The following is a 24973-nucleotide window of genomic DNA, read 5'->3' as shown; positions in this document are numbered from 1 at the left end:
TACAGTGATAGGATTCTGGCCGCCCGGAAGGTGGTTACGAACAAAATATCTGAAAATTTGATTATAAATATTTTGAAGCGAATGACCTGAAAATTCAAACAGACCGGCGTGGTGAAATCCGTTTGGGAACCAAGCAGGGAAGCAAGCGCTATCGTCATCGCAATCGCTGGAGGGAGGCGGGAGGAGCTCGCTTGGTGGCTGCGGCGCAGTGCTTTCTCACACAAACGTTGTTAGCGCTGTTTCTGCCCGCTTCTTGTGCGCGCGTTCCTGAACTGGGTAAAAATGATGCCAACTAAGTGCAAAGCAATATCTCGGAACCCCCCCCCCCCCCCCCCCACACTTTTTTCGTTGAGAATTTACTTTTTTTTTCTTTCTTAAGAACGCAATAATTAGTGCGTTCTTCCGTTTTGCACTGTCCACAGCACAGACATTGGCAGCGCGCCAAGATGCTGTGCTTGATAACATCACGGCATGTTTGCATGTTTATCTTGACGGGAGCTCCACATTTGTGGATCGCTCTGCGAACTTGGCAGAGTGCCAAGATGCTGTGCTCCCTCGATGGGAGCGCCGGTGACTGTGGCTACATGCATGAGGCAATGCCTACCTGCATGGGGAATACGTGGGCGTGGTCGTTTTGCCTTTTTTTTTTGCATTTTTTTGCTGGCCCAGATACGACGATAATCTGTTATAATAATGCTATTTTCGGTTTTCTCAATATTGTTATAATTTTTAAAAATCATTTTATTGGGGTTTAGCGTCCCAAAGTGACTCAGGCTATGAGGGACGCTGTAGTAAAGGGCTCTGGAAATTTCGGCCACCTGGGGTTCTTTAACGTGCACTGACATCGCACATTACACGGCCCTCTAGAATTTCGCCTCCATCGAAATTCGACCGCCGCGGCTGGATCGAACCCACATCTGTTGGGTCAGCAGCCGAGCACCATAACCACTGAGACACCGTGGCAGCCAGTAACTGACTACTACAGTGCAATGTCGTTATAAGTGGATTGCACTGTAGTAGTCAGTTACTTTGTATTTGAAAAACAAGTTGTGACCACCGATATAACTTCGAGGTCCTGAACTTGGTGGCAAACACTAGTGCTAGCGCAAAATATTCCTTCGCAATAGAGAATGGTCGGGATGCGGAGAAGCCATGACGCAAGGATGTTCAGGCTAGCCTCAGGTTGTGCGGTTTGCATTTCTTCACAATGGCACAGCATAATGTCATATTTAGAGAGCTTGAGCTCCGTCCCATCAGGGCACCTCAACAGCAACCAAGTGCTACACTTTGAACAACTATGAGCTGGTGCGCAATGTCTTTGTGCGTTACAACTCCACCCTTTCCTCCAGTGCTTGCACTGAGAGAGTCCTGAGTGACGCTGCTGGTGTTTTCGCAAAGAAATATGAAAAAAATACCGATGAAAATTTAGAAAAAAAAAACTGCTGGTTAAAATTAGCAGCGTATGAATTGCAACAGACAACAGATCCACGAAGTCGCACTGGCTCATTGTAGTCCGTGCATATTTGCCTTATGCTAATAAAAGTTGAAAGGAATTTAATGTAATTGTAGTTGATTATATTCTTTTGTAATTTGTCAATTACTTTTTGAGAGTTTAATTGACCACTGAAGTTGGTTACATTTCAGATGAAGTAATTGTAATTGGTTACTTCATTTCTCTAACATGTACAAGTCGGTTTTAAGCCACAGGTGACTAGAAGAAAACAGACAATAAAAACATAAGCCTCAGAGCAAGCCTATGCAACTGCATCTCGTATTTGGCCTGCGTGCTGTCTCTCACAGCATAGTTTCATTTTTGCACCTTTTGTTGCAGTGGCATTTGCACTCCTCGCTGAGCTTGCTGCGTGTCTAAATTGATATGCGAGGGCAAAGCAGGCAAAGTCCCGCTGAGAATGCTGCAATTTGGACAGTATTTCAAAGCCGATGATTTGTTGGCATGCATTGTGAAGGAATGCGGAAGGTCTGCTCACGTGTTAGCCCAAGGTACCGCTCTTCATCTGTGTAGCGAGCCGTTTTGTTGTGTTTTACCAGATTAAGAAATTTGTAGGAATACGGTGGCTGCAACTTGCGAAGGACAGGGTTAATTGGAGAGACATGGGAGAGGCCTTTGCCCTGCAGTGGGCGTAATCAGGCTGATGATGATGATGATGATCAGCTGTGTGTTGTGCCATGCGCTTCCAGTAGTAGCAGCCTCTATCGTCACATTGCCAGTAAGGAGATATCTGACCACCTTACAATGCTTCATGAAAATATTTGACACAAGACATCAGGAGCTCAGATGTTTCATGATAACACTGAATAAGTTCGTTTGATGTGCCGTGCCTCAACCATGATGTGCCCAGCCTTGCTAAAGCACTTTGACCCTGCCTTCTCCGGGGAGTGCCCGCACTGTGGTGAAAGGTCCTCGGACCTCTACCACATGGTGTGGGCGTGCCCCTCCAACCCTGCCTTTACTTCCAACCCAAACCCCACCCGGGAGGACAGGGAGGTGACCCTACTCGCCTGCTCGGACCTGAAAGCCAAAAAGGCGATGGTCGAACGAGTAATGGTGGCAGAGGAAGCCACGTGGTCCCGTACTAGGGACTCCACCAAGTGTTTGTGTGGGGCAGGTCGCTAAGCCTGACCCCAGAGAAACCTCCATGTAACCCTCTCTTTTCGGAGGTAATAAACATATTTGCCACCACCACCACCACTTGATAGATGCAACTCTTGCCTTGGCGGCAAGCATAAAACTACTTCATATCAACTGGCTATCTTTATTTAAAGAAAGAAAATAAGTGAAACACATTGACAATCCGACACATTGAATATCCGACAACCAGCGACGTTCCTGGCCTGGTGTGCAGACGCGTGTGTGTATGGGCTCCGGCCATTTTTCCTATTACGCGACACCGCGTACGCGACACCACGTACAGCTCGTTCGGTCGCAAAGCTGTCGGCGTCGTAGTTGTCGGCACCGCGCGTTGGAAAAAAATCATATCGTGCCAACCGTTTGCTGCAGGATGTTCCGGATGGTTTCATGCGATTCAGCGTCGTTTTGTGCAGCATAAACTTGCTAGTTAAGTTAGAGCCTAGCTCGTGGCAGGGATTCGAACCGGCGACCTATAATCGGGGAAACTAGCGACCTCTAATCAGGGGCTGTGTATCATGTGCAGTTTGGGTGTCTACCGAGACAAGTGAGACTGTTACTGCGTCATTTCCTTTTCTCAGAAAACCAATTTTCGATTTGTCCAACGGGCAAGGTGTTGTGCCGAATGGGTGATGGCGTTCTGTGCACTCCCTGGCAGTGATGCAAGACGCTGTCACGTTCCACTCTTAAAGGCGAAGCTTAAGCGTCCTCCAAATTTTTCTTTTGCTTACTTGCTTCATTTCGATTGCTTTACTTGCTTTTTATCGATTATGTTATTGTTGACTTGCCCTCCTCGCTGTACAGCAGTAAATAACGAGTAAGCCTCCGCTAACGTGCCGCAATGCGCGACCTTCACCGCTGCTCTGTCGTTGGTACAGTAGAGGCATTTAGCATAGCATGTACCACTACCGCTTACTGCATAGTGCGCGCCATCAGTGCACGTACAGAGATCATCTTGAGGGTGTCGGATGGCACTAGTTGCCGGCTAGCTGCACGCACACCTTCTGTATTGGGACCAATTGGAGCGTGTGCATTGGCGGCGAGCGGAAGCAAATTGCGGCAGTAGTCATGGATCGCACTGTGTTAAATCTCTCTAATGTGTCTAATTTCGGTGCCACGCTGACAGCCGACGTATGCTGTCTCTGCTTCTGACTTCTAAGCTTGGTTAGGCGAGGCTGTTTCTAAGACGGGCGTGCTAACGTAAGGAGGGGACAAGCAAGAAGAAGCATGCCTCCACTTCCTCAGAGAGTGATGGCTGCTGTAACCTTATCATTGTGCTCCCGCATTCAAGACAGGCGCCCTCTCGTTGGCCATGTTTCATGCACTGCACTGCTGCTATGCGGGGTTTCTTTTATTATAATTAAATGCCCGGTTTGGGTAACGAAGTTTGCTCTACAAAATAACGCTGGACAGAGGGCTCAATTTTTACAGCTCAGGATCAGTAAACGAAAAAAATTTGTCCCATCTCATCACTCCATTTATTTCAAAATGTCTGTTTTTATGATTTCAAGTTACAGCAGGCTAAGTATACTTACCTGCATCAGATGAATGTAAAAAGAAAAAAATTTGCCAGCAGGTGCAGCTGGTAGTGCTGGCATCTTGACATAGAGTATGTCAAGCAGATGAAAGTAAACAGCTACTTTTGCAGCTTGTAAGCTTGTGTAACAAGCTATAGACCTCTCATGTGAAACTCCTAGTTATTGGTTGACAACATAAACATAGTGAGAGATCGATACGGAATGAAAACATGAAACCCTGCTAAAGAGACCTCTTATTTAACAGGCAAAAACTTCTCACCAGTACTTGGCTATAACAAAGGCGCTCAACTGTAACAACAAGCTAATACCTATTTGCCCGAGTTTATTGCCTGAGTAGATGATTCTCTGTGGGTTTGGTTGTTGCTCAATAAGAACTTCTTTACACCTCCTTTTGAGCTTAACTCACGACAACCATGTTAACTATCATCTACAATTTTTGCACTGAACAAATACGCATAGACTGAACCTGTTTCGAACATTGGTCATCATTACGAATACCATATGATGTCAATGTTCCTTTTGTTTTTCTCTCTTCAGGAAACCATCAGTGGGGTCTGCTGCTGCTCCTCAACTCATAGGTTCAGGCAAGTAAAGAAGGATTTTCTTTGCTGCAAGGGGAAATATTAAAAAGAAGCCTTTTCTCTGAAATGGTGTTTAAAACTCGAGCAATGCCTAAAACTGGTTTTCTTCTGAATCACAATTGCAGTGTTGTATCACCTGTAGGTTTTGGCTTATGAGCCAGCTAGGTAGTGTTGTGGTGTGGTTTCAGTTAAGAAATAGCTGTAAGATGTTGCTTATGATGTGTGTACATTCGCACTCAGAATTGCTTTTAATGTGCAAATGGTGGCCAGAGTGGCCAATGGGACAGGCTTGTGGCACTGCCATACAGTAGGCCTGAGAACAAAGATAAGGAAGCCCTGCCAGTCTAGAGGTGCACGTCACTCCCTGTGCTTTCTTTCTCAGAGGCTCTGTGCTTTGAAGCTGCGGTCACCATCTGCCAGAGTAATAAAAATAGGTGTGCCCTTGTCATGATTAACATGGTTGATTTGTCATGATGGTCTGGTAGTGTGTTCTAGACATGTCAATTGCTCGCTTCATTTTTTTTTTCAGCAGTAAAAAAGAAGGAAAATAAAGAGTGGTCGCACCTTGGTGTGACTAGAAAAGTTGATGACATGCGAACAGGGTTGTGAATAAAAGCCAGCACAGTTCACAACACTTGAGTGCAAAATAGCAGTGTCATGGGCACCTAGCAGTGCGCATACTAGAGTTGTTGAACAGGCATTTACATCATTTGCCAGAGGCAAATGCTCAGTTGTGCAGTGTCTAGGCTGATAATGGTGCAATGTTGTGTGCATTTCTGGCAGTACATGTCAAACGGTTGCCACTCAGTAAACTTTGAATGCATCTATGCTGATTTGTTTGATCAGGTCTGTAAATGCTGCTGTGACCTTCTTGACACACAAAGTGATGGCATTACGAGCTCCCGCACATCAACAAGTTTTCAATGCTATTGCAATGGAAACTGCCTGATGGCTCCACTTGGTTATGTTGGCAGCCGGGAATTCAAAATAAAAAAGAAAGGGGGTGAGCCAAAAGTCTTGCTTCATGGGTGCATAATTTTGCCCATGCGGTAAGTTACACTGGGAGCTGCTAGTTGATAACTTCCTGTAGTAATGGAGTGATGCGATCAACGTTATCAATCACTCACCACGCACATTCTTTTTCTGCAACACAACAATCACCATTTATTCCATGGAGGAGAAAAGGTGGCACGCTACATCATCAACCACAGCAAGTTAACACACTACCAACCGCACCTCCCAGCCCCTCCACAACCTTCCCAGGCCTTTTTTTTTTACTTTATTTGTTCCTCAGACAGTGTCTAAGGGGAGGCCAAAGCTGAAAGCTAAGAGCCTGATGAGGCCTTGGCCCCTTGTACAAGTTCTTACATCAATGAACAGAACTGCAGATATAACACTTAGGTCAGTAGTAGGGATACAATGTAAACAACTCTTTAAAATGCAAAATTGTACCGCCCTGTACATCAGTCTGAAGCGATCAAAAGTTGTAATCGCAGGAAAGAAAACGCGGACTCTGTTAACACATCCAGGTTTGTATACAAAGGGCACAGGCAACAGGAAACATCCAAGTGCGAAACCGGCACTAAAAGCATCAAAACCAATACACGATAAAAACAAAACTACAACACCAGAACAATTTTGTTTCCAATGGCAGGCATTACATGCATTTGCTATGTGTAAACTGTGGAACTCGGATTGGTGATTCAACCGATTTGGTAATAGTCTAGTTAACACACATCACTGAGGCGCATATGAAATTGCTGAATTAACCAAGAAGTGTCTGCATTCACATTTAAAAATAGTAAAGGATTTGTTGAAATAATAGACTGAAAAGTTAGCATTTGGCGACCGTAATTAGTTCGTATCATAGGCACTCACCAGTTAGGGTCACTGGGGTATGTACTGCTGTGTCTCTTGGGGGGATTAGCAGTTTGTTTCGGTGGACCCATTTTAGCAGTTAAAAATAAAAGACCTGGTTTGCTTTTAGCATGTTGTATTTAATGAAGAGTGGCCCGGTCCGTAAGTTGCATCTATCGCCGCTATAGTTCTCACACAAGCGTAGTACGTTTTTTTTGTGTGTGACAATTAATTTATTATAGATTATAGGCTGTCGTCGTTCCCCAAACTAATATTCCATAACTTAACCAGTAAAAAAGGTATAATATAATACCTGTTTTGAGGAGGTGGGTATAAGATCCTGATTTTGTCGATGCTTCTAGTTATTAGCGCTTCATCAGCTTTTAATTTATTAACATGCGTAGTCCATGAAAGCTCTTCACTGAACCATACACCCCAAAATTTTTCTTCTTTTTCCTGTTCTATGAGAATTCCACCATAGGTTATGTTTATGGTTGTATAGTCATGCCTATTTATGGGCTTGAATATTATGTGCTTTGTTTTACTTGTATTTAGACTCAGTTTGTTATTTAAAAGCCGTCATTATAATTTAAGCAAGTATTTATCAGCAGCTTTTTCCAAGCTTGCTTTGTTTGCTCCAGTGAAGAAGACATTGGTGCCATCCGTATATAAAACTATGTTAGTAAAGCCAGTGATTTAGATAATATCATTTATGTATACTAGGAATAAAAATGGCCCTAAAATGAATCCCTGGGGCACACATTGCCCCGCCGCAGTGGCTCAGTGGTTACGGCGTTCGGCTGCTGACCTGAAGGACGCGGGTTCGATCCCGGCCGCCGCGGTCGAATTTCGATGGAGGCGAAATTCTAGAGGCCCGTGTACCGTGCGATGTCAGTGCATGTTAAAGAACCCCAGGTGGTCGAATTTTCTGGAGCCCTTCACTACGGCGTCCCCCATAGCCTGAGTCGCTTTGGGACGTTAAACCCCCATAAACCAAACCACACCCTGGGGCACACCATATAGGATTGCCATTTTACTGGATGGTATGCCCATAGTGTCAACATACTGGTAGCGATAACATAGATAACTTTTAATTAAATTGTGTGCTATTCCTCATATGCCATACATTTCAAGCTTTTTGATCAAAATATTGTGCTGTACAGTGTCAAATGCTTTCTTTAGGTCCAAAAATAAACCTAGGGTCAAAAGTTTGTGTTCAGTATTTTCCACTAGCTTTTCTTTAATATGAATCAGAGCCATTTCCATTGATTTTTTTTCTTTTGAAAATCCGTTTTGGGCAGGAGTAATAATGCTTTTCAAAAAAGGGCACGAGCCGATCACTTAAAGCTCTTTCAAATATTTTCAAAAAAAAAAAAAAACTGGAGGACGGAAATTGGTCAGTAGTTATTGATGTCTAATACATCACCACCCTTATACACGGGTGTGACTTTGGCAACTTTTAGTTCTTCAGTGCAATCTCCAGACTGAAGCATCACATTAATAATATGCGCCAGTATGGGGCTAGTTAGGTGCAGTGTATTTCAGTGGCAGTGCTTTTATTCCATCGTCTCTAGCTGCTGCATCATTTTTTAGTTGCGCTGTTATTGTCTCAGTTTCAGCAGGAGTAGATGCTATGGCAAAAGCATAATAGATTATGCTTTAGCAAAATTATACTTTAGCAAGATGCCATAGCAAAGGCATAAAAGCTTTTGCTATGGCAAAAGCATAATAGATTCCGGCAGGCTGTGTCCTTGCGGGCAGTCATCTGTATACGTATTTTGCCCAGCATACTGACCAGTGTTAACGAAGTGACGATTCATTTCATCTGCCAGTTCCTGCCCATTCACATGCCCATTCTCCTTCCCCTGCTAGTGAGGAAGATTCCACCTTCCAGGGAGGGAATACAATCCCCTCTGAGGTTGTTGTGCCGAGACGTCAGGCGCACCCAGCGCCCACTTGTCTTAGCGTAAAGGTGCAATGACCGGTGCTTCTACTGCCTCCCGTTTCAACGCTTTTTGCAATACTCGGTGCACATGTCGTCCTGCGTACCGTACTCTGCCTGGAACTGCGAACATGTGCCTCAGTGCTCTTAACTCTTCTTGTAGGCTTGGCATTCACACCAGAAAGGACAAACTATTGTATTGCACACTGAACTATAACTACAAAAACTAGATGTGCTTCGCCATTCAGGTGGCGCACTTAGCTGCTGCTGCTCAAATGGCTGCATGCGTTAACGCTCAGGATTCTTTCTGCGGAATATGGCAGATTTTTCGTTCTCAATTTGCAGTATTTAAAATTTTCGGGTGCAGAAAGTTAGGGGCCTTACCCATGTCTTCACACCTGCTTGAGGCGAGCGTGGGAGTTGAGGCATGGGCGGTCACAGATCTGACTTTTGATCTTGGCACCACACACACACGCATCATCTTCCAAGTGTTGTCTCCATCGGATGGAAACACATGGCATTGAACTATGTTGCTTTGCATTATCCGAGGTGAGCATGGCTGGTGATATGCGTGCAGTGCAGATATCTGACCAGTCAAGATCTCAGCGCTTTGTGCTTACTATGTGCCTATGGTGCACCTGCTTATAGAGCCAGTAACAGCTGCAGTGGCTACACTGGGGGAGAAGCAGGGAAAAAAAAAAAAGAAATGAAAAGAATGTGATCTTGGAGCCTGGAGCTTCTGTTAGGCGGCTAATCAGCAGGGCACCCTTGAAGTGCTCAAAATTTGGAGGAAGAGAAAAAATGGGAAAAGTTCTTGATGCAAGAGTCACTGCGGGGCAGAGAGAGAGAGGTGGCAAAAAAGAGAACTTGACTGATGTTGGTTCCCAGCGGGGTCATGTGAGTTTGTGACTCATGCTGCTGCTACCAACCACACTGCCCTTCTGTCATGCTAATCATACCCTCACACTATTACTAACTGTTGCTGTATGATATGCTGAGAGTCAAGTGCATCATTCTATATGCTGCAGTGCGCATTTTTTGTTGCATCCAACATTCTAGCATCATTAGGAATACAAAGAAAGCCTTAGAAGAAATAATAAGGGTTTTCACCAGAGGTTGTTAGGGGTCTTTTAAGAAACTGATCTCTGCCAAAACTTACATAATTGGTCAGAACTCAGTGCTAGAGACAGTGCAAGAGAAAAACGCAGATACAGTGCTGTCCAACAACTGACAGTTGTTAGTCACCACTCTGTGTTTTTCTTTTTTTTTTCTTGCATCTTTGTCTTTCGTGCTGTGTTTTGACTGGGAAGTTGCGATTAGGCCAGCAGCTCAGTCTTGTAAACTTCATTTCTTAAATGATTGATTCCTGGGTGAAAAAGTATTGATATGTGACTTTCTTTTTCTCTCTCTCTCAATGCAGGAACTGCCACAGTTCCCTCTTTTACCAGCCAGCCTTTCCCCTCCAGTGGCTCGGTTGCGCCTGTAGCCACATCTGCAGCTGCTCCTGCTTCTCTGAGTGGTGCTGGATCCACGTCGCTGTTCTCGTCACTTCCTGCTTCCTCCACAGCCATGGCTTTTTCCTTTGGCTCTAGCGCCAACAATGCATTCTCATTTGGTGCCACGGGAGGGGGCAATGCTTTCTCGTTTTCTCCTGCCTCTTCTGCAGTCACAGCGTCAAAGTCGACCCCAGCTTTGGCTTTGTCTGGAACCTCAAGCTCAGCATTTTTTTCTACTCCTACGCCTTCCTTTGCAACTGCCACAACAAGTGTGCCGGCAGCACCTTCACCGTCGGTGGCATTTTCAACGCCAACTGCGTCTCCTGTGACTACTCCAGCAGCACCAGCCTTTGGTGTTCCAGCCTCGGCTGCGTCTACTGCATCTGGCTTTCAGTTCAAACTACCTGCAAAGACAGATGCAGAAGCTGCAGGTGTGGTGACTCCAATACCCACCATTTTTCAAACACCTTCTCAGCCAGTAGTTCCACAAGGGACTCCAGCACAGGAGGGGAAGACTGTATTAATTGGTGCTTCGGCACCCAAAGGCTCTGCCCCTGCAGCAACAGCAACTGCTTCGCCACCTTCAGGAAAGGTGAAGGCTCACATTCTTTTCCAATATTCTTCTGCAGGTTACTTTGAACTAAATCAGAAGTGTGGGTGAGTTGGTAATTCTAATTTCAGAACACTGCACAAGTAGAAAGGATGGGGACTTGGAGTGCCCCTGTCCTTTATACTGGTGCAGTGTTCCGGGGTATCTATGAAATTTGGGAGTCAGAGTGATGTTGTATAAGGAAAATTTAGAAGCACGTTGTCTAGTTTCTTTGAGTTAATTAAGGTGACATTTTTAATTGGCAGTGTAGTTTTGTGATGGTAGGAGGTATCAGTAAAGCTGAAAAAGAATATATGTATATATATTTATATTTGTTTTGCAGCCTCACAAAGCTGAGCCATCTAAGGATGCTATCATTGCAACCATGAATGAGGAGGTGAGCATTTTATCACTGTTTTTCAATAAATAACAATTGGAACCAAATCCTTATTTTTCTTATTCTTACTGAATTTTTTTGTCTTGTGTATGATACCATAATGCCATATAATGATTATTTGCATCTAACATGCTTACTGGTTGGGACCTGCTGTTGAGGAGACTTATAGGCGCTTACATCTTACAGATGCTGTTTATGACCTTCAAGGTTACTAGCACATCATGCAGGATTAGCTACTCTGTGCTACATCACAGATTTCATGGGCCGTGGTTTAAGTTGCTCTTTACTGTTATGTGAGCTCGGGTAGTGTATATTATCACCCTTGTCTAGCTGTGAATGCAAAAAAGTATGATGATCCTTAATTTTTTTTTTTCTTTTACTGGCTTTCGATCTGTGCAGTAATCAAAGTTCTGCGTGTGATCCCATCCCTTGTGCAGTTCAGCCTTAGTACCCCCAAATTGTGCATGCAGGATTGCCATTGCATGCTTGTCAGAGGAGTCTCTTGCACAATGCCCTCGCTGCAACATCAAAAAGAATTGACAGTTTTGGGATTCTAGGAGCCCCATTATTGTACCCACATTTTGTGCGGGAACTTTTTATGTACCTTTGACTGAAATGTCTTTTCTTTTTATCTGTGTTAAATTTGATTACTCTTGATTGTTGATTACTCTTACCAACATGTTGTGGTACTCATTTATAGCAGTGGTGTTGCGCGTGGTCATGAGTTAGTCGCACAGCAGGACCACGTTAAGGCTCCCGCTGTGCGTTAAGGCTAATGCTATCGCATTAAGGCTCCCGCTGTGCAGAAAATCTATCGTCCAATGGCGTTGAGAGCGATAAATAGGGTGGCGTAGGGCGGCCACCCCCGGAGAAGCAACCTAGGTGGGCCACCTTGGTCTCTTGACCTTGTGGTGTCATCATAACCTGCCCACCAGATTGTGGGCAAACTAACCACCGTGGCAGGTGGCAGTTAAATTAATGATTGGTTGCCAGATGCTGCTCGGGAAGAGCAATTTTGGTCGCACAAGACCTACCGATGGCAGCACCTGCCATCGCAGGGCAGAGGCGCATCTCTTAACTGCTGCACCATTGCATGAGGACTCCCAGGGACATAGGAATGTAAATTTTTGAATTGCCAATTCCGCATACTATATGGGCATTAACCCAGTAACGCTATCGCTTTATACCCTTAAGGCGAAACTTGAGTGGCCCCTCCAGTTTTTATTGTGTAATGATTTTCACTTATTTCGGGACAGACAGAGAGCTGTCGGGCTTTTTAGTTTTTGTTTTGAGGAGTAGCCTGCCTCCGATTGGAAGTCAACAGTTCTCCGAGTTTCTTATTTGCTTGAAAAGGAGCTTAGTATAGACGTTTAAAGGTAGCAGTCTGGGGAAAATTTGTTCATATGATGCACTTTCCCGTATTGCTTGTGACCATGACTTGAATGATGCCGATTTTCTTTCTTCATCCATTGTTGCTAGTTGCTGTTATATTCTGCATTATGGCATCTGAGAATGGACATTATTTCTGTTTTTGTTCCTGTGTGCACTTTCTAGATTGTTGACTTTGGAAGGGAGGTGGAGGCCTTCAAGAAAAAGATGCTGTGCAGAGCCATTGAGCCTGCTGGTAGCGATGCTGGCTTGATGAAGTTGAAGAAGCTGGGCGTTGCTCTGCAGAGTACTGCCGAGACTTTGAAAAGTGATATGGAGGTCTGACTTTCTCACATTTATTCCTCTTTGACAGAACATTTGTAGCTGCTGCTAATGGTTATAGCTGCTGATGACTGTCCTTTATCCACCTTATTTTCTCTTTAGAGTAGAAGTAAAAGCAGCTGCAATGTTCCAGGGTGTGTAGTTTTTACAGGAACTTTAAACAGCAGCATTTTTTACTTAGTGAGGTGGAGTTCAAAAATGCTTTTTGCACTTAGCTTCTGTCATGCTCAGGCTGGTTCATAGGCTCTTGTGGGCCTATGAACTGTACGGTAGACCTTAACTCATTCCTTACCGACCGTGCCTATTGAAGTTGATAAATTTGATTGACAATGAGAGACAGCTCGTTAAGCCTGCTTGCTGCTGTTCCTGACCATGCAGTATCATCCTGTGTATAGCTGAGAAACAGTACTCCACCTTCAGGTTGTTTTCTTATCTTCCATTGTGGAGTTTTTTTTGTACTTCTTCATGAAAGCTCTCAGCATGGTTCAAGCACATCGAGCAAAATGTCTTCCGTGTTGATCGTGCTCGAAAATGGCACTTATCTTTAGATTCCAGTGCCTCACTCATTGTCTTCTTTTATAAAAGTGATGATGTTACGGAGACAATCACTGAGCAACTTCTTTACTTCGAAGGCTGAGACAGTTGGCATTATTTGACTTATGAAAAGCCTAAGCACAAGCCTCTTGTCATGGAGGAACTTAAAATTGCAAGCTTTGCAATGAAGAGCACACAGTTGAACATCTGACTAGCATTTTTTGCAATTCCAGTGAACTGTGAATAAGCTTTCTGTAGCCTCTAGGGGCCTTTTCAGGGGATAACTTTTTCTCTGCTGATCAGAAAACTAACTTTGAACCAAAAACTTTTGCTTTCCATAACCTTTCCCAACATATAAGATAGAAAATATATGCACAGTAGAACACTGCTGTTACGTTCCCGAAAGCTGCGTTGGTACGTTGTTTTGAGCTAGTCCCATCCAAGCTGCTATAAAAGCCCATGCAATACTGACTCGGCTCATATGTCACAACTGTGGCAGTGTTTCTGCATGCTGCATCGCAAATTTCACTTCATGATAGTGCTTTGTCTTGTACTAGCATTTTGACTGCCTACGTTTACCGTGCGGGGAACGGCGATGGCCGACCTGCCAAAATGAGACTCAACTTCATTGGTGCTTAGCCACAACTCCTGCTGCCTTTCATTGTGTGCCCTCATATTTCAGGGTTTTCTGTACAGTTCTCGCTAAAAAATGGCTTTTGTTGTGAGGGAAAATGGGAAACATTCCTTCTCCTGCTGTGGCCGTTGTTGCAGGATCGTGTTTTGCTCTGTTAGTGCTGGCAATCTTCCAGCACTCAGCTGAAGCATGCAGCTCCACGAAGTAACGCCTCGCATCTCGTCAGACATGGGCCTTTGGCGTAGTCCACCTGACGAGGTGCTGCAACAGTGCTTTGAAATTGAGCTGCCACTCCATTTTAGGAAAATAATGCTCACTAGCAGTGCTGTGAAATGCTGTAACCAAACACCTCTGTGCTGTCAGTGACGGAGGTTTCCTTTGCTTTTCCAGAAGACACATGTAGATGTTCATACCTTGCGGGGCCTAGTGTTAGAGACCTTTGCCTTGTTGGAGGAGGCTCGGACACGTGATTTGCGCAACCGGGACCCCCAGTATGCGGGGCTGCTTCGTGGTCGGGGACTGGATCCTGTGGCTGCGCAGCGGCTGGCTGAAGCGCGGCGCCTGCGGCACTATGTTGAGGAGCAGCTGCGGGAAGTGCATGCACGTCTAGACCTTGATTGGCAGGAACATGTTGATCAGCTAAGCAGTGGGCAAGTACTTTCTGGTACTGCTTGGTTTATTGCTTAAACATTGCTCTAAACAATTGGTAGGCCCTGGTTTTGGGCATTATTTGGTGGCTTTCCTGCCACCTTCATCATTTTCATTTGCCCTTACCTCACATTTGTTGTGCCGTTTTAATCTTACAAGACACTCCAGTGCATGTGTGAAGCAGTTTCTAGACCTCTTGTGATAACTGCTAATAACTACCAGTTTGTGAGAATATATGGTGATCATGTAAATAGCATCTAGCTTGTAGGTTAGCAATTCAGTAGTTTTAGAAGAGAGCTTGCCAGTTAGGGTGACACCGAATTTGTACTTTGTTTAATGCACACAAGTTTGCCAAATGAACACTTACTTTTTATCTTTCTTGTACCTTATGCACCTGTGTGTCGCTATTGCCATGTGGCAGTATTCACCCATTGTGTTATGTTCCAAACCAAGTAATCAGTCTTGAACCTTACAATTTGTTAAATACATTGTTTTACATACAGCAAGTATATTCAAGGAAGCGCTCTCTATCCATTAACTTTATTCTGAATTTGGGCTCTGGTTGTTGGTTTGTATCAAGGCCACTTTTGCAGAGACTGGTTTTCATCTTACTGTTTGTTGTTTCACACCCTGCAGCAAGCGCACTGCGGAGCTTTCAACTGCTGAGGCTATCTACCGAGCCTTGCGTGACATCCACAATACTGCTGAGCTGCTGTCAAAAACTGTTGGCTTGTTGGGAGCTCAGCTAAATAGGCTTCGGGTTGCCAGCAAACACTGCAAGACGTTGCGGCCACACTGGGACGAGTCCACTATATTGAATAGGTCAGTTTTGCATCTTCCTCCTCGTCCTACATTCCCCGTCATTCCTGCATTCCATCTAGGTTTTTTCAGATATGCCTTGGGACAGTTTGCAATTGTTGAGGAACCTGGGACCTAGAGTATTATCTTGTGTGAGGGCCGCACCCATATATATGGGCTGCAACCCCCATTTTGGACTAGATAATTGAGAAAAAAATACATTTATGAGTTTTTCTTTTTATTGGTGTTTAGGCCGCACCTTCAAAATTTACACCCGAATTTAAAAAAGAAAGAGCGGCGCTTACACGAGTTATGCGGTACTTTGGCCTCACAATGTTTCATTTAATTTCCCCAACACATTTTTTATGGTGAGCATGTCATCAGCTCATCATGCAGCCTAATACCATATACCTTTATCTAAGGGCTGCACTTTCTCTTTGTGGTTTTGACTGACGAGGTGTGGCTTGGTTTTGTGTAACATTAACCATGGTCAACACTACCCGTGTAACAGGGGTATTACAAGGGACAGTCAGTTTAGAGCACAGCTCTTAGGCACCGGTTCCCAGGTTGAGCAACGTGTCTCACAGTTGATGGTGTAACCGTGCGCAGAGGAGGATGAAAGATGGTGAAGTGAAGAGAGTGCGAGGAGGAACACTGAGGAGGAGGGAACACCGCGCCGAGCAAGCCACCCCCGCAGGAGCTGTTGTGAAAGATAGACATGCCGTGATGATGTTATTGTTATCCGCACGCAACAGCTTGGCGCGCTGCCAAGGTTTGCTGGACGGCGTGAAACTGCGCTAAGAAAAGCTTATGAAAATAAAAGTAAATCCTTAACTACCAAATTGGAGACTGTGTTTATTATGCGAGTGGGTCCATCATGCGAGTAAATACAGTACAGTAGAATCTCGATCGTACAAATCGCATGGATCACATAAAGTATTTGTATCATGCAAAGCGAACAAAATTTGTATGCAGAATGTACACAGGTTTGTTTTCGACTGACAGGGTTTACTTGTGGCTGCGCGCCACCGCAGACTCACGAAGTCAGCGCTGTGCTGGTCACGCACCACCACTCACGCACGACTGGTGGTTGCGGCGTCGACGGGGTACGGGCAGCAAGTACTTGGTGCTCGGGGGTGCGGTTGCGGCTCATGTGTTGCATCATCATAGTGGGGCTGGGGGTTGTTAGTAACATCCGAATTTCTGCCTATTGCATACAGTGTACTCTGGCACGGGCATTTAATGAATTTGTATCGTCTTGAAATTTGTATTTACCATGATTTTATCATCGATATTGTACTGCACGTTGCATCGCGCAGAAAACGATTTTTTTTTTATTTCTCAAAAAGCACCTATATCGTAAAGTGATCGCTGCTGAAAAATGTTGCCCCGCTGGAAAAAGTTGGTTCAGAATCTGTGTCAGTCAAGATCACTGCTCACGGCAGAAATGTGCACTTACTTTAAACCATCATAGTCTTGGTCACAGGCTTTCCAGTGCGGACCTTAATTATGCTGAAAATTTAAAGCAGCATGGAAATACAAGGACGATGAAGAAACACAGAAACAACAGTACAGTTACAGTGCTATATTACTGTTGTTGCAGTGCCCTAGTACTATTTGTTCTAGTACGAGTGCACAAAGTGTAGTTTTACCTCACTTGCTGCAGGGGAGAAGAAGTAGCTGCACTAGCAGACTCTCTACTGTCGACAAGCCTGTCAGCAGCATCTGCCAGGGCTACTTCGGTGAACTTTGCTAAGCCCAACAAGGTCACCCTGAGTGCTGCGAAGAGGAGTTATCTGGCAGAGTTCTTTGGCCAAAGGAAAGTGACCACGATTGAGCCTCGAGTGATTGGTGAGCCTTCATGACTATCGGCAATCCTTTAGGATCTCTAAGCGGCTGATATTGGCAGTTTAATGAGAACAGCATAGGCGGCATCTTGTCTTTTAGAGCCATTGTTCAGGACTGCCAAACAAGTGTTTAAGTGATAAAGAAATTAACTGTGTGCTTCCACAGATGTGTTGGTGCAGAGTAGGAGCCCAGCCTTTGGGGTATTTTGCATGCTGGTGCTTCAAATGCTCATGTGCATTCACTTTTTATTACATGTAGCTCATCCTTATTTGTGTACGTTCCACGGGATTTTGAGAGGGGGGAGAGAGACCATTGGTCAGAAAAACACACCAGCCTTATGCACTACTGAAGGTTCGGAAAGGAAAACAGCAGCCATAGTTTGGGTGAATCTGAACTAGGGGTGCTGCTATCTTTGAAGAACAGAATTCTCTCCCAGGGCCTTAAAAAAAGAAATGGCTTGATAGTATTCTCATTGTTGTTTCACTTTTCAACCAAACAGTGGTTCCATGGCATTTCACATCCTATCATGTGAATGGAATCATGCTTTATCAGAGGGAGCACACAAGCATCATCAGTGGAGCCTGTAAACAGCTATCTGCAGGCATACTAGAGATTGGGCACATGTTCTCTTCTTGTGGTGAATGTTTGAAGTGAGTGAGGTCTCTCTCCAAGTTGGCAAATTCAAGTCTGGGAAACATGAGCTTCTTGCACTCACGTCTTTGCCCCCTCCCCCTCTTGTAATATCCCAAATTTTGACATTGGGAGATTGGCAAGTAGGAAACACCCTTTGTTTTGTGATTGCTTGTTTATTCTTGAAAGAAAAAAAAACTATGATGCCACTTTAAAAACAGGAGCAATCCCTCGGCTTGCTGAGGAGCTACAAAGGATGGCAAGGAATTGAAAAAAAACTTTGGAAAGAACCAATGAGGTTCATTCATGACCTATTTCGAAGATGAATTTTACATTCTGACACACGTTACAATATCCGAGTGCCTTCGTGTGGTTTGCAGACAAACATTCAGAGTCACGGCTGCTGTCCAAGTTGGCTGTGGTTCTGGAAGAATCATTTGCAAAGGATCAGGCATCCAAGCAGCAGGCTAGGCAGGTACGCACAATTCTTCTGTTGTTCAAATTTCATTGAGAGTATGCATATTTGAGTGACATGACATTAGCAACGCAAAAGGTTCTGAAATCGGGGCACGAAATGATCTTTAGCAGGCTAACGATGCTCAGTTGGCGCAGTAGGGAAAGAGTTAATAGGCGCACCCTGAACTTTGAGCCTGATTTTCTGAAAAAAAAGTGCACCTATTAATCGAGTAAATGTAAATATGGTATATCCGTTGACTTATTTTTGTTTACTTCATTAAAACTGGACTCAAATTTTACTGAAAATGCAAAAATTGGAATGGGAAATTGAATTCATTATAACCGCTATTTTGCTATAAGTAGGTTCGCTGTAACTGCTCTAGACTGTATAGTGTGTGAACAACCCACTAGATGGTGCAGCAAGTTCTTGGCAGTCCCATTTGCACTGAAATTGAGGTTCGAATCCATCGACCACTGATGATCGATGCATAGTGGCGTGGTAACGAAAAACTTAAAGAGGACAAGTCTACAAACTAACATGTACACCTATGTCTCAACAGCGAGATGCATGCTGTGCAAAGCCGCCGCGGTGGCTCAGTGGCTATGGTGCTCGGCTGCTGTCCCGAAAGACGCGGGTTCGATCCCGGCCGCGGCGGTTGAATTTCTTTGGAGGAGAAATTCGAGGCCCGTGTACTGTGCGATGTCAGTGCACGTTAAAGAACCCCAGGTGGTCGAAATTTCTGGAGCCCTCCACTACGGCGTCTCTCATAGCCTTAGTCGCTTTGGGACGTTAAACCCCATAAATCAATCAATCATGCTGTGCAAAGTATTTTGGCCATGTCGGGAACTCTCTGCATATCAGTGAAGTGGACACAGTGACTTCCAAGATCCTCTTCCTTCTGGATAAATGTCTTGATTACAGTATTTCTTTCTCAACTCTTCACCAGTATAGTTTTTAAACCTTAGTAACCATAAACAAGTTAGTATTACAAAACCCAAAGTTCATTCATTAAACTATTTTAGTCATGCTTGCATTCATTGGCCTGGATTCACTCTAGGACCACGCAGGATATGTCTTAATTAGTATAGTTCTGTTTTATTGTGTACATGTTCCAAAGAAGTGAATACTGCTTAAACATATGGCAATAATTAACTTGTGCATTGTGTTTGTAGTCCGAATAATACTCTTAAGTGCATTGCAGGCACTTACTCAGGCTTCCAAGTCAAAATCAGCTGAAATCCAGCAGCAAGGCTTGGTCTCAAAACCTTCAACTCCTGTCAAACCAACAGCTTTGTTGGAAGCCAGGGATAACATCCCAACACCGAAAGCATTTGTACCCGCACAAGGGGCTGCTCAGTCCTTCCTTACATCGACACCACTTGTGCGTACAGAAGGAGCAGCATCAAGTGGAACCTCCTCTGGTGTCGCTTTGATACGTGCTGTGCCTACAGAGCAACATAGAATGGTGAGTTTTATTTATTTATTTATTTATTTTATTTATTTATACATACTGCAGCTCTATTGGGCTATTGCAGGGGTGCGTGTGAGCAACAGTGTAGGAAAACATGGAGCACAACAATGGCAAACATCCGAAACAGTATGAGTGAAAACAAGAAAAACGGAAAAGCTATTCAATAGCCGCTAAAAACAGCTCTAAAGGAAGAGAGCGAGTAGAACCGGGTAAACAATTCCAACATTCGATTACACGCGGAAAGAAACTGTATTTAAAAGTGTCCGTGTGTCCGTGCGGGCAAAATAAGGCGTGATGTTTAGGCTGTGGTGACTTCTAGTTTTAGATGGTATAGCAGGGATTAGGTAATCATTTGCAGAGGTCCGGCAGGAAGAGTTAATTAAGAGTCGTGGCCTAGTGGTTTGAGCGCCCGTCTCGGCTGCGGGAGGTGGTTGGTTCAAAACCCACCGCCGGACACCCACCGGTAAAAAGGGTACAAGCGTCCCCCGGCCTGGCACTCGGCTTTTGTTAGGGGTGTACTCTTGGGAGAAGTCATAAAAAAAAAAGGGCCACAAGTTGGGCTTCTACCGCACAAGGCGTATTTAGGGTTGCTTGACGGGGGAACTTATCTCTCATCCGTCAAGGCAACTGTTTGGTCTACGACCCTTTTCCCAAGCATCTCACCCTAGATGAGCCGAGTACCAGGCCAGGGGAAATCTTTTACCCATTAAAGAAACCGGTAGGTACCCGCGGCACTGGGGATCGAACCCAGCACCTACCGAATGTGAGGCGGATGCTCTACCACAAGGCCATCGCAGGGAACCGAAGCGTGGCCTTGTGGTAGAGCATCCGCCTCGCATTCGGTAGGTGCTAACTGTGAACCTTGTGTTATTTTTGTACAGGAAACTGAAAACACTAAGGAAAACATTTTGCTGCGTTTTACCGTGAACACATAGTACAGTGAAAGCTCGTTAATTCGAACCTTGATAATTCGAAATTTCGGATAATTCGAACCACACTACTTGGTCCGGCCAAGCTCCATAGAGATCTGTGTATAAAAAAGCCCATTAATTCGAAAGCGAGTCGGTTCCGCTACGGATAATTTGAACTACGCGCCGCCGCGCCTGGGCGTCTTGGCACACAGCACGTGGCCAAAAAAAAAGAGAAGCACCTCCGCATAGTTAGATGCTGCGCACGTCCTGAACGGGCACAGAAGATGGAACCAGATAAAACCGTGGAAGAGTGGGTATAAAGCCTAAATGGCGCCATCACCGGCATGGCGGCCAGCTGCTCCGGAAGGTAGGGGTTGGCGGCCACGGTGGTGGCTGCCTACCCTCTTTTCCGCGCTACCTCCGGAACTCACAACTAAATATACTCGTTAATTCGGAAATACGGATAAGTACTGTCGGCGCTGCCCCAACCAACGCCCATGAAAGGCTGTAACTTCGGACGGGCGCTACAAATTACGTGCGAAAAACTTTTTTTTCTTTGCGAGTGTCGTCCATCCTTCCCCCCATCAGTCGCCAACGGAAGCACGCGGTAAGCCGCGATAATGACGCCGGCTTTTCGCATCATTCGCTGCAAAAGTCGTTTGCTGCTATCGTGCGTTCCAATAGACAGCGTCCGCCCCAATCGCCCATGGCACGATAAGGCGAACCTACTGAAAACGAAGTATGCACAACCGGACAAGCGTTGGCGCTCTGCCAAGTTCGCTTCCCTCCTTGCTAGAGCTAACGTCAAGTAAACACACAGTGATGTTATGTTATCGCAGGGCAGCATCTTGGCGCGCCGCCAAGAAATGCGCTGTGGACCGTGACGGTGCGAAACGGAGGTAGAGCGTTAACGACTGACGCTGTTTTTTTTTTTCCAAATTCGTAGGCAGAAATCGAGGGTGGGTGGGTTCGTTATGCGAGTGTGTTCGTTACGCGAGTAAATACAATACATATAACCTAATGCAAATGGTTCTTGTCAGTTTTTCCGCGGCCATTCGATAATTCGAACTTTTTTCCCGGTCCCGTGAAGTTCGAATTAACGAGCTTTTACACCCAGCATGAAAAGGGTCTTGTTGATTTGTCCTGTATTTTTAGATTTTTAAAAGGAGCAAGTGTCTTAAACAAAAGGTGGATGGAAAAATTATTCAGATAAATAAAACAGACTTTTAACCTCATGTTTGGCGTACAATAGGCTTAGTTGCTGATGTGCCATAAAGCTCAACTTGACTCAGCTCCTTTGGCGCCTACCCAGGCCACTCGCGGTGAGCCTGTGGCTGGCCTGTGCACGCGCCCGGTGGAAGTTGCGCACCAAAGAAGGCTGTGCAGCCCTCTGGGTTGGCGAGCCCCAAGGCCTCTGGGACGGCGAGCCCCATGAGGCGAGGTGTATAACACAAATGTACACATGCATTCTGCACGATCCTCCAGTGCCTCCGAAGAGGTGATGGACACAAGGCATGGTAGCTCTGTGCTGTCCACGTCATAGAGGCAATGGGGCTCCTTAGAACGGTTCAAAAAAAGTCAAGCCCCGAATCACAAGGCTGTAAAAGAGGCTAACATGGCGTCTCTAGTACAGTGGAATTGTAGGGACTTCTAAATAACTATAATGATATAAAAGAAATGTTAGCTTCACTATCCCCTGTTGCTTTATGCATACAGGAAACAAATTTAGGTCCCTGGCACAGAAATGTGCTTAATAAGAAATATGAAGTTGTCCGCTATGACTAGGAGTAGGCAAGCAGGCTCTTGGGTGGTGTTGCCATTATAGTATATTTCTAATACCCCTGTCACAAAAGCACTTTCAAAACCCGCCGCGGTGGTTGAGTGGTTATGGTGCTCGGCTGCTGACCCAAAAGACGCAGGTTCGATCCCGGCCGCGGCGGCTGAATTTCGATGAAGGCGAAATTCTAGAGGCCCTGTGTACTGTGCGATGTCAGTGCACGATAAAGAACCCCAGGTGGTCGAAATTTCCGGAGCCCTTCACTACGGCGTCCCTCATAGCCTTAGTTGCTTCGGGACGTTAAACCCCAATAAACCATACCAAAAGCACTTTCAAAGGCTATTGAGTTGGGAGCCTTCAAGATTCTCAATCTCTATTCAACTCGAAGGAGTTGGTACCGCTGCTATGCAACAAATTCTATTGCCGTCTAGAGATTTCATCATATTGCACCAAGGTGTTGCAGTGCCATTGTCGCCGCCAGTAATTTTGCAAGCGTGCTAGCAATTGCCCAACACGATTAACCTGAAAGGTTGAAAACAATTTTTATTTGTTACAGCAATATTATTCACTCTTGAAATTAACTTTGTCATCTTGGACAAGCTTTAGTAGCATTCATGCACTTTTAAGGAGCTGGTGTTGGTTGTCTTTGTATCGCTGATAACATTGGTACTATGCATGTTGCAGTGTTTTGTCACCTGGTCTGTCTGTTTTTTGCAATATAAGTTGTATATTTTGAGGTACCATATATTTCAGAGATAATTGCTCCGATGTTATTCCCCATCACGTTGCTGTGTGCGCTCCGCGTCCGAGTGTGCACGCTGCCGCTGCTTGAGGACTGAAGACTCATGAAATCTCAGTAAAATTCCACACTGCTCTGTTGACTTGATCGACTATTGACTGGATGCCCATCAGAGTTGCCCGTGTATCAGCACTCAGTTGGCCTTTGAGTTGATAGACTATCAGTTCGAGGGACAGGGGTATAAAGCAGACTGAAGTATTTAAAGGGGTTGTGAAAAGAAAATGAAGCTGCCCGGTTTTAATTTTTACTGCTTCCATAAACATTAGACATGCTGATTCCGAAATATTTCGACTCAATATTGAGTCTGCATTTAATAAAGCCCGTTCGAAATCGCTGCCTTTTTGGGCTCATGAAACGACCATGCGCCGCCGTCAGCTGGCACACGCACTACTCGACTACGTCATTTTAAGATCTTCAGGAACGTACTGATATCTTCAACTTTCGTTTGCCCTAAAATAATAGCTTTATAAGAAATTCAGAAACTGAAACAAGGTTTTCCAATTATTTGCACGCGTAATTGCACTCTGTTAAACTACAGCGCGTGGTCATACATCAATCACTGACCTGGGACCTTCGGTTTCGGTTCTGCTTCTCCGTCCTCCTTGGCTTCAGTTTCAGTGGCTCTACATAGCCTTGCTTACGTGAACCTATCTAGGTGGTGTTCCTTGACAGCGGTGGTTTGAGTCAGAGAATCGAGCTGAGCAAGGCCAGCCCATCTCGACTTCTCTCTGTTTACATGAACTCGATACGAACGAGTCAGCTATCGCGGCGCGCATCGGCTCCGCGCTTCTGTTTGCTGCAAAAAAATATATTCCAGAAGCGTGAAGAGGGTTAGGCATAATTTGCAGATGGGGCTGCGAGTCAACCCACCCCTTTGCGATAGAGATCAAGACTCGAGTCCACGACCGGGTTCGGAGGTTCACGGTCGGGGCTCCCGCAGGCAGAGGTGTCGCGGGCTCTCAGCATGACTGCTACTTGCCGGGCGCGCGACGTGCCGTTGCGAGCGGCGTAACAACTGACTGCAGCTCGCCGCCTGCGCCCAACCAATGTCAATGACAGGCCGCACGCGGCGCGTCGCACTGACAAGGGGCAGAATGCGAGCGCGCAGAGCGCCAGCGTCAAATGACGTGGGGGCGTTTCTCGGGGCCGGCGTCAGAAAAACACGCTAGTATTATTTGTTCACGCTCATAACAAGCACTGGAATAGATGAATGCCAAAAATGAATCATTTTTGAGGATCGTTGGCTGATGCCGAGTTGCTGGCAGCATTTAATTCGGCGATACAAGCAAATTTCATCCCATGACCGCTTTATTTACTGCCTGGTCGCCGCTCGCATAGCTGGCATTTGCTAGCTCCGCTGGCGTCGTGGAAATCGAGCATATCTTTATTTTATTATGGGACAGGTTCACAGTTAAAGGGGTGACGAGAGTAGTACTTTTTACAGAGCTGACCAGTTCCGAAGCTCCCGAAGCTGCGGTATTGATAGTATCGATGCAAAACCAGGTAGGCTTAGCGACGACCAGGGCCGCCGGCAAGCCTCGCAGTTCATCGCCCGGCGCGTCCGCAGGCGGCGTTGTTGCCGAAAGCTCAGCATGCTGCCACTGCTCGAATATAACAGGCAGCCTTTCTGATAGCATGGCTGTTTTGTCTTTTTTGGTGCGAATGTGAAATACAGCGAGTCTGCAGGCCGGCCGGCAAACCTGGATCCC

The 24973-nt window shown here is 45.4% G+C and overlaps 1 protein-coding gene across 3 annotated transcripts in view; it reads left to right on the top strand.

Moving 5' to 3' along the window:
• The window catches only part of Nup214 (nuclear pore complex protein Nup214), a 120859-nt gene that overhangs the window by 33895 nt on the left and 61991 nt on the right, over positions 1–24973 (top strand). For all 3 annotated transcript variants that reach the window (XM_089581058.1, XM_089581057.1, XM_089581059.1), the window contains exons 13-21: positions 4723–4769; positions 9986–10653; positions 10994–11047; positions 12602–12754; positions 14316–14575; positions 15210–15395; positions 17038–17222; positions 18230–18324; positions 19508–19771. In XM_089581058.1, the coding sequence (XP_089437184.1) occupies positions 4723–4769; positions 9986–10653; positions 10994–11047; positions 12602–12754; positions 14316–14575; positions 15210–15395; positions 17038–17222; positions 18230–18324; positions 19508–19771 (1912 nt within the window). The remainder of the gene's footprint in view (positions 1–4722; positions 4770–9985; positions 10654–10993; positions 11048–12601; positions 12755–14315; positions 14576–15209; positions 15396–17037; positions 17223–18229; positions 18325–19507; positions 19772–24973) is intronic.

This window comes from Amblyomma mixtum, chromosome 3 (genome assembly GCF_055824585.1).
Source record: "Amblyomma mixtum isolate Tamu chromosome 3, ASM5582458v1, whole genome shotgun sequence".
In the NCBI taxonomy this organism is placed as follows: Eukaryota; Metazoa; Arthropoda; class Arachnida; order Ixodida; family Ixodidae; genus Amblyomma; species Amblyomma mixtum.
The sequence above is the reverse complement of the archived record's forward strand: the minus strand, read 5'-3'. Positions and strand labels throughout refer to the sequence as shown.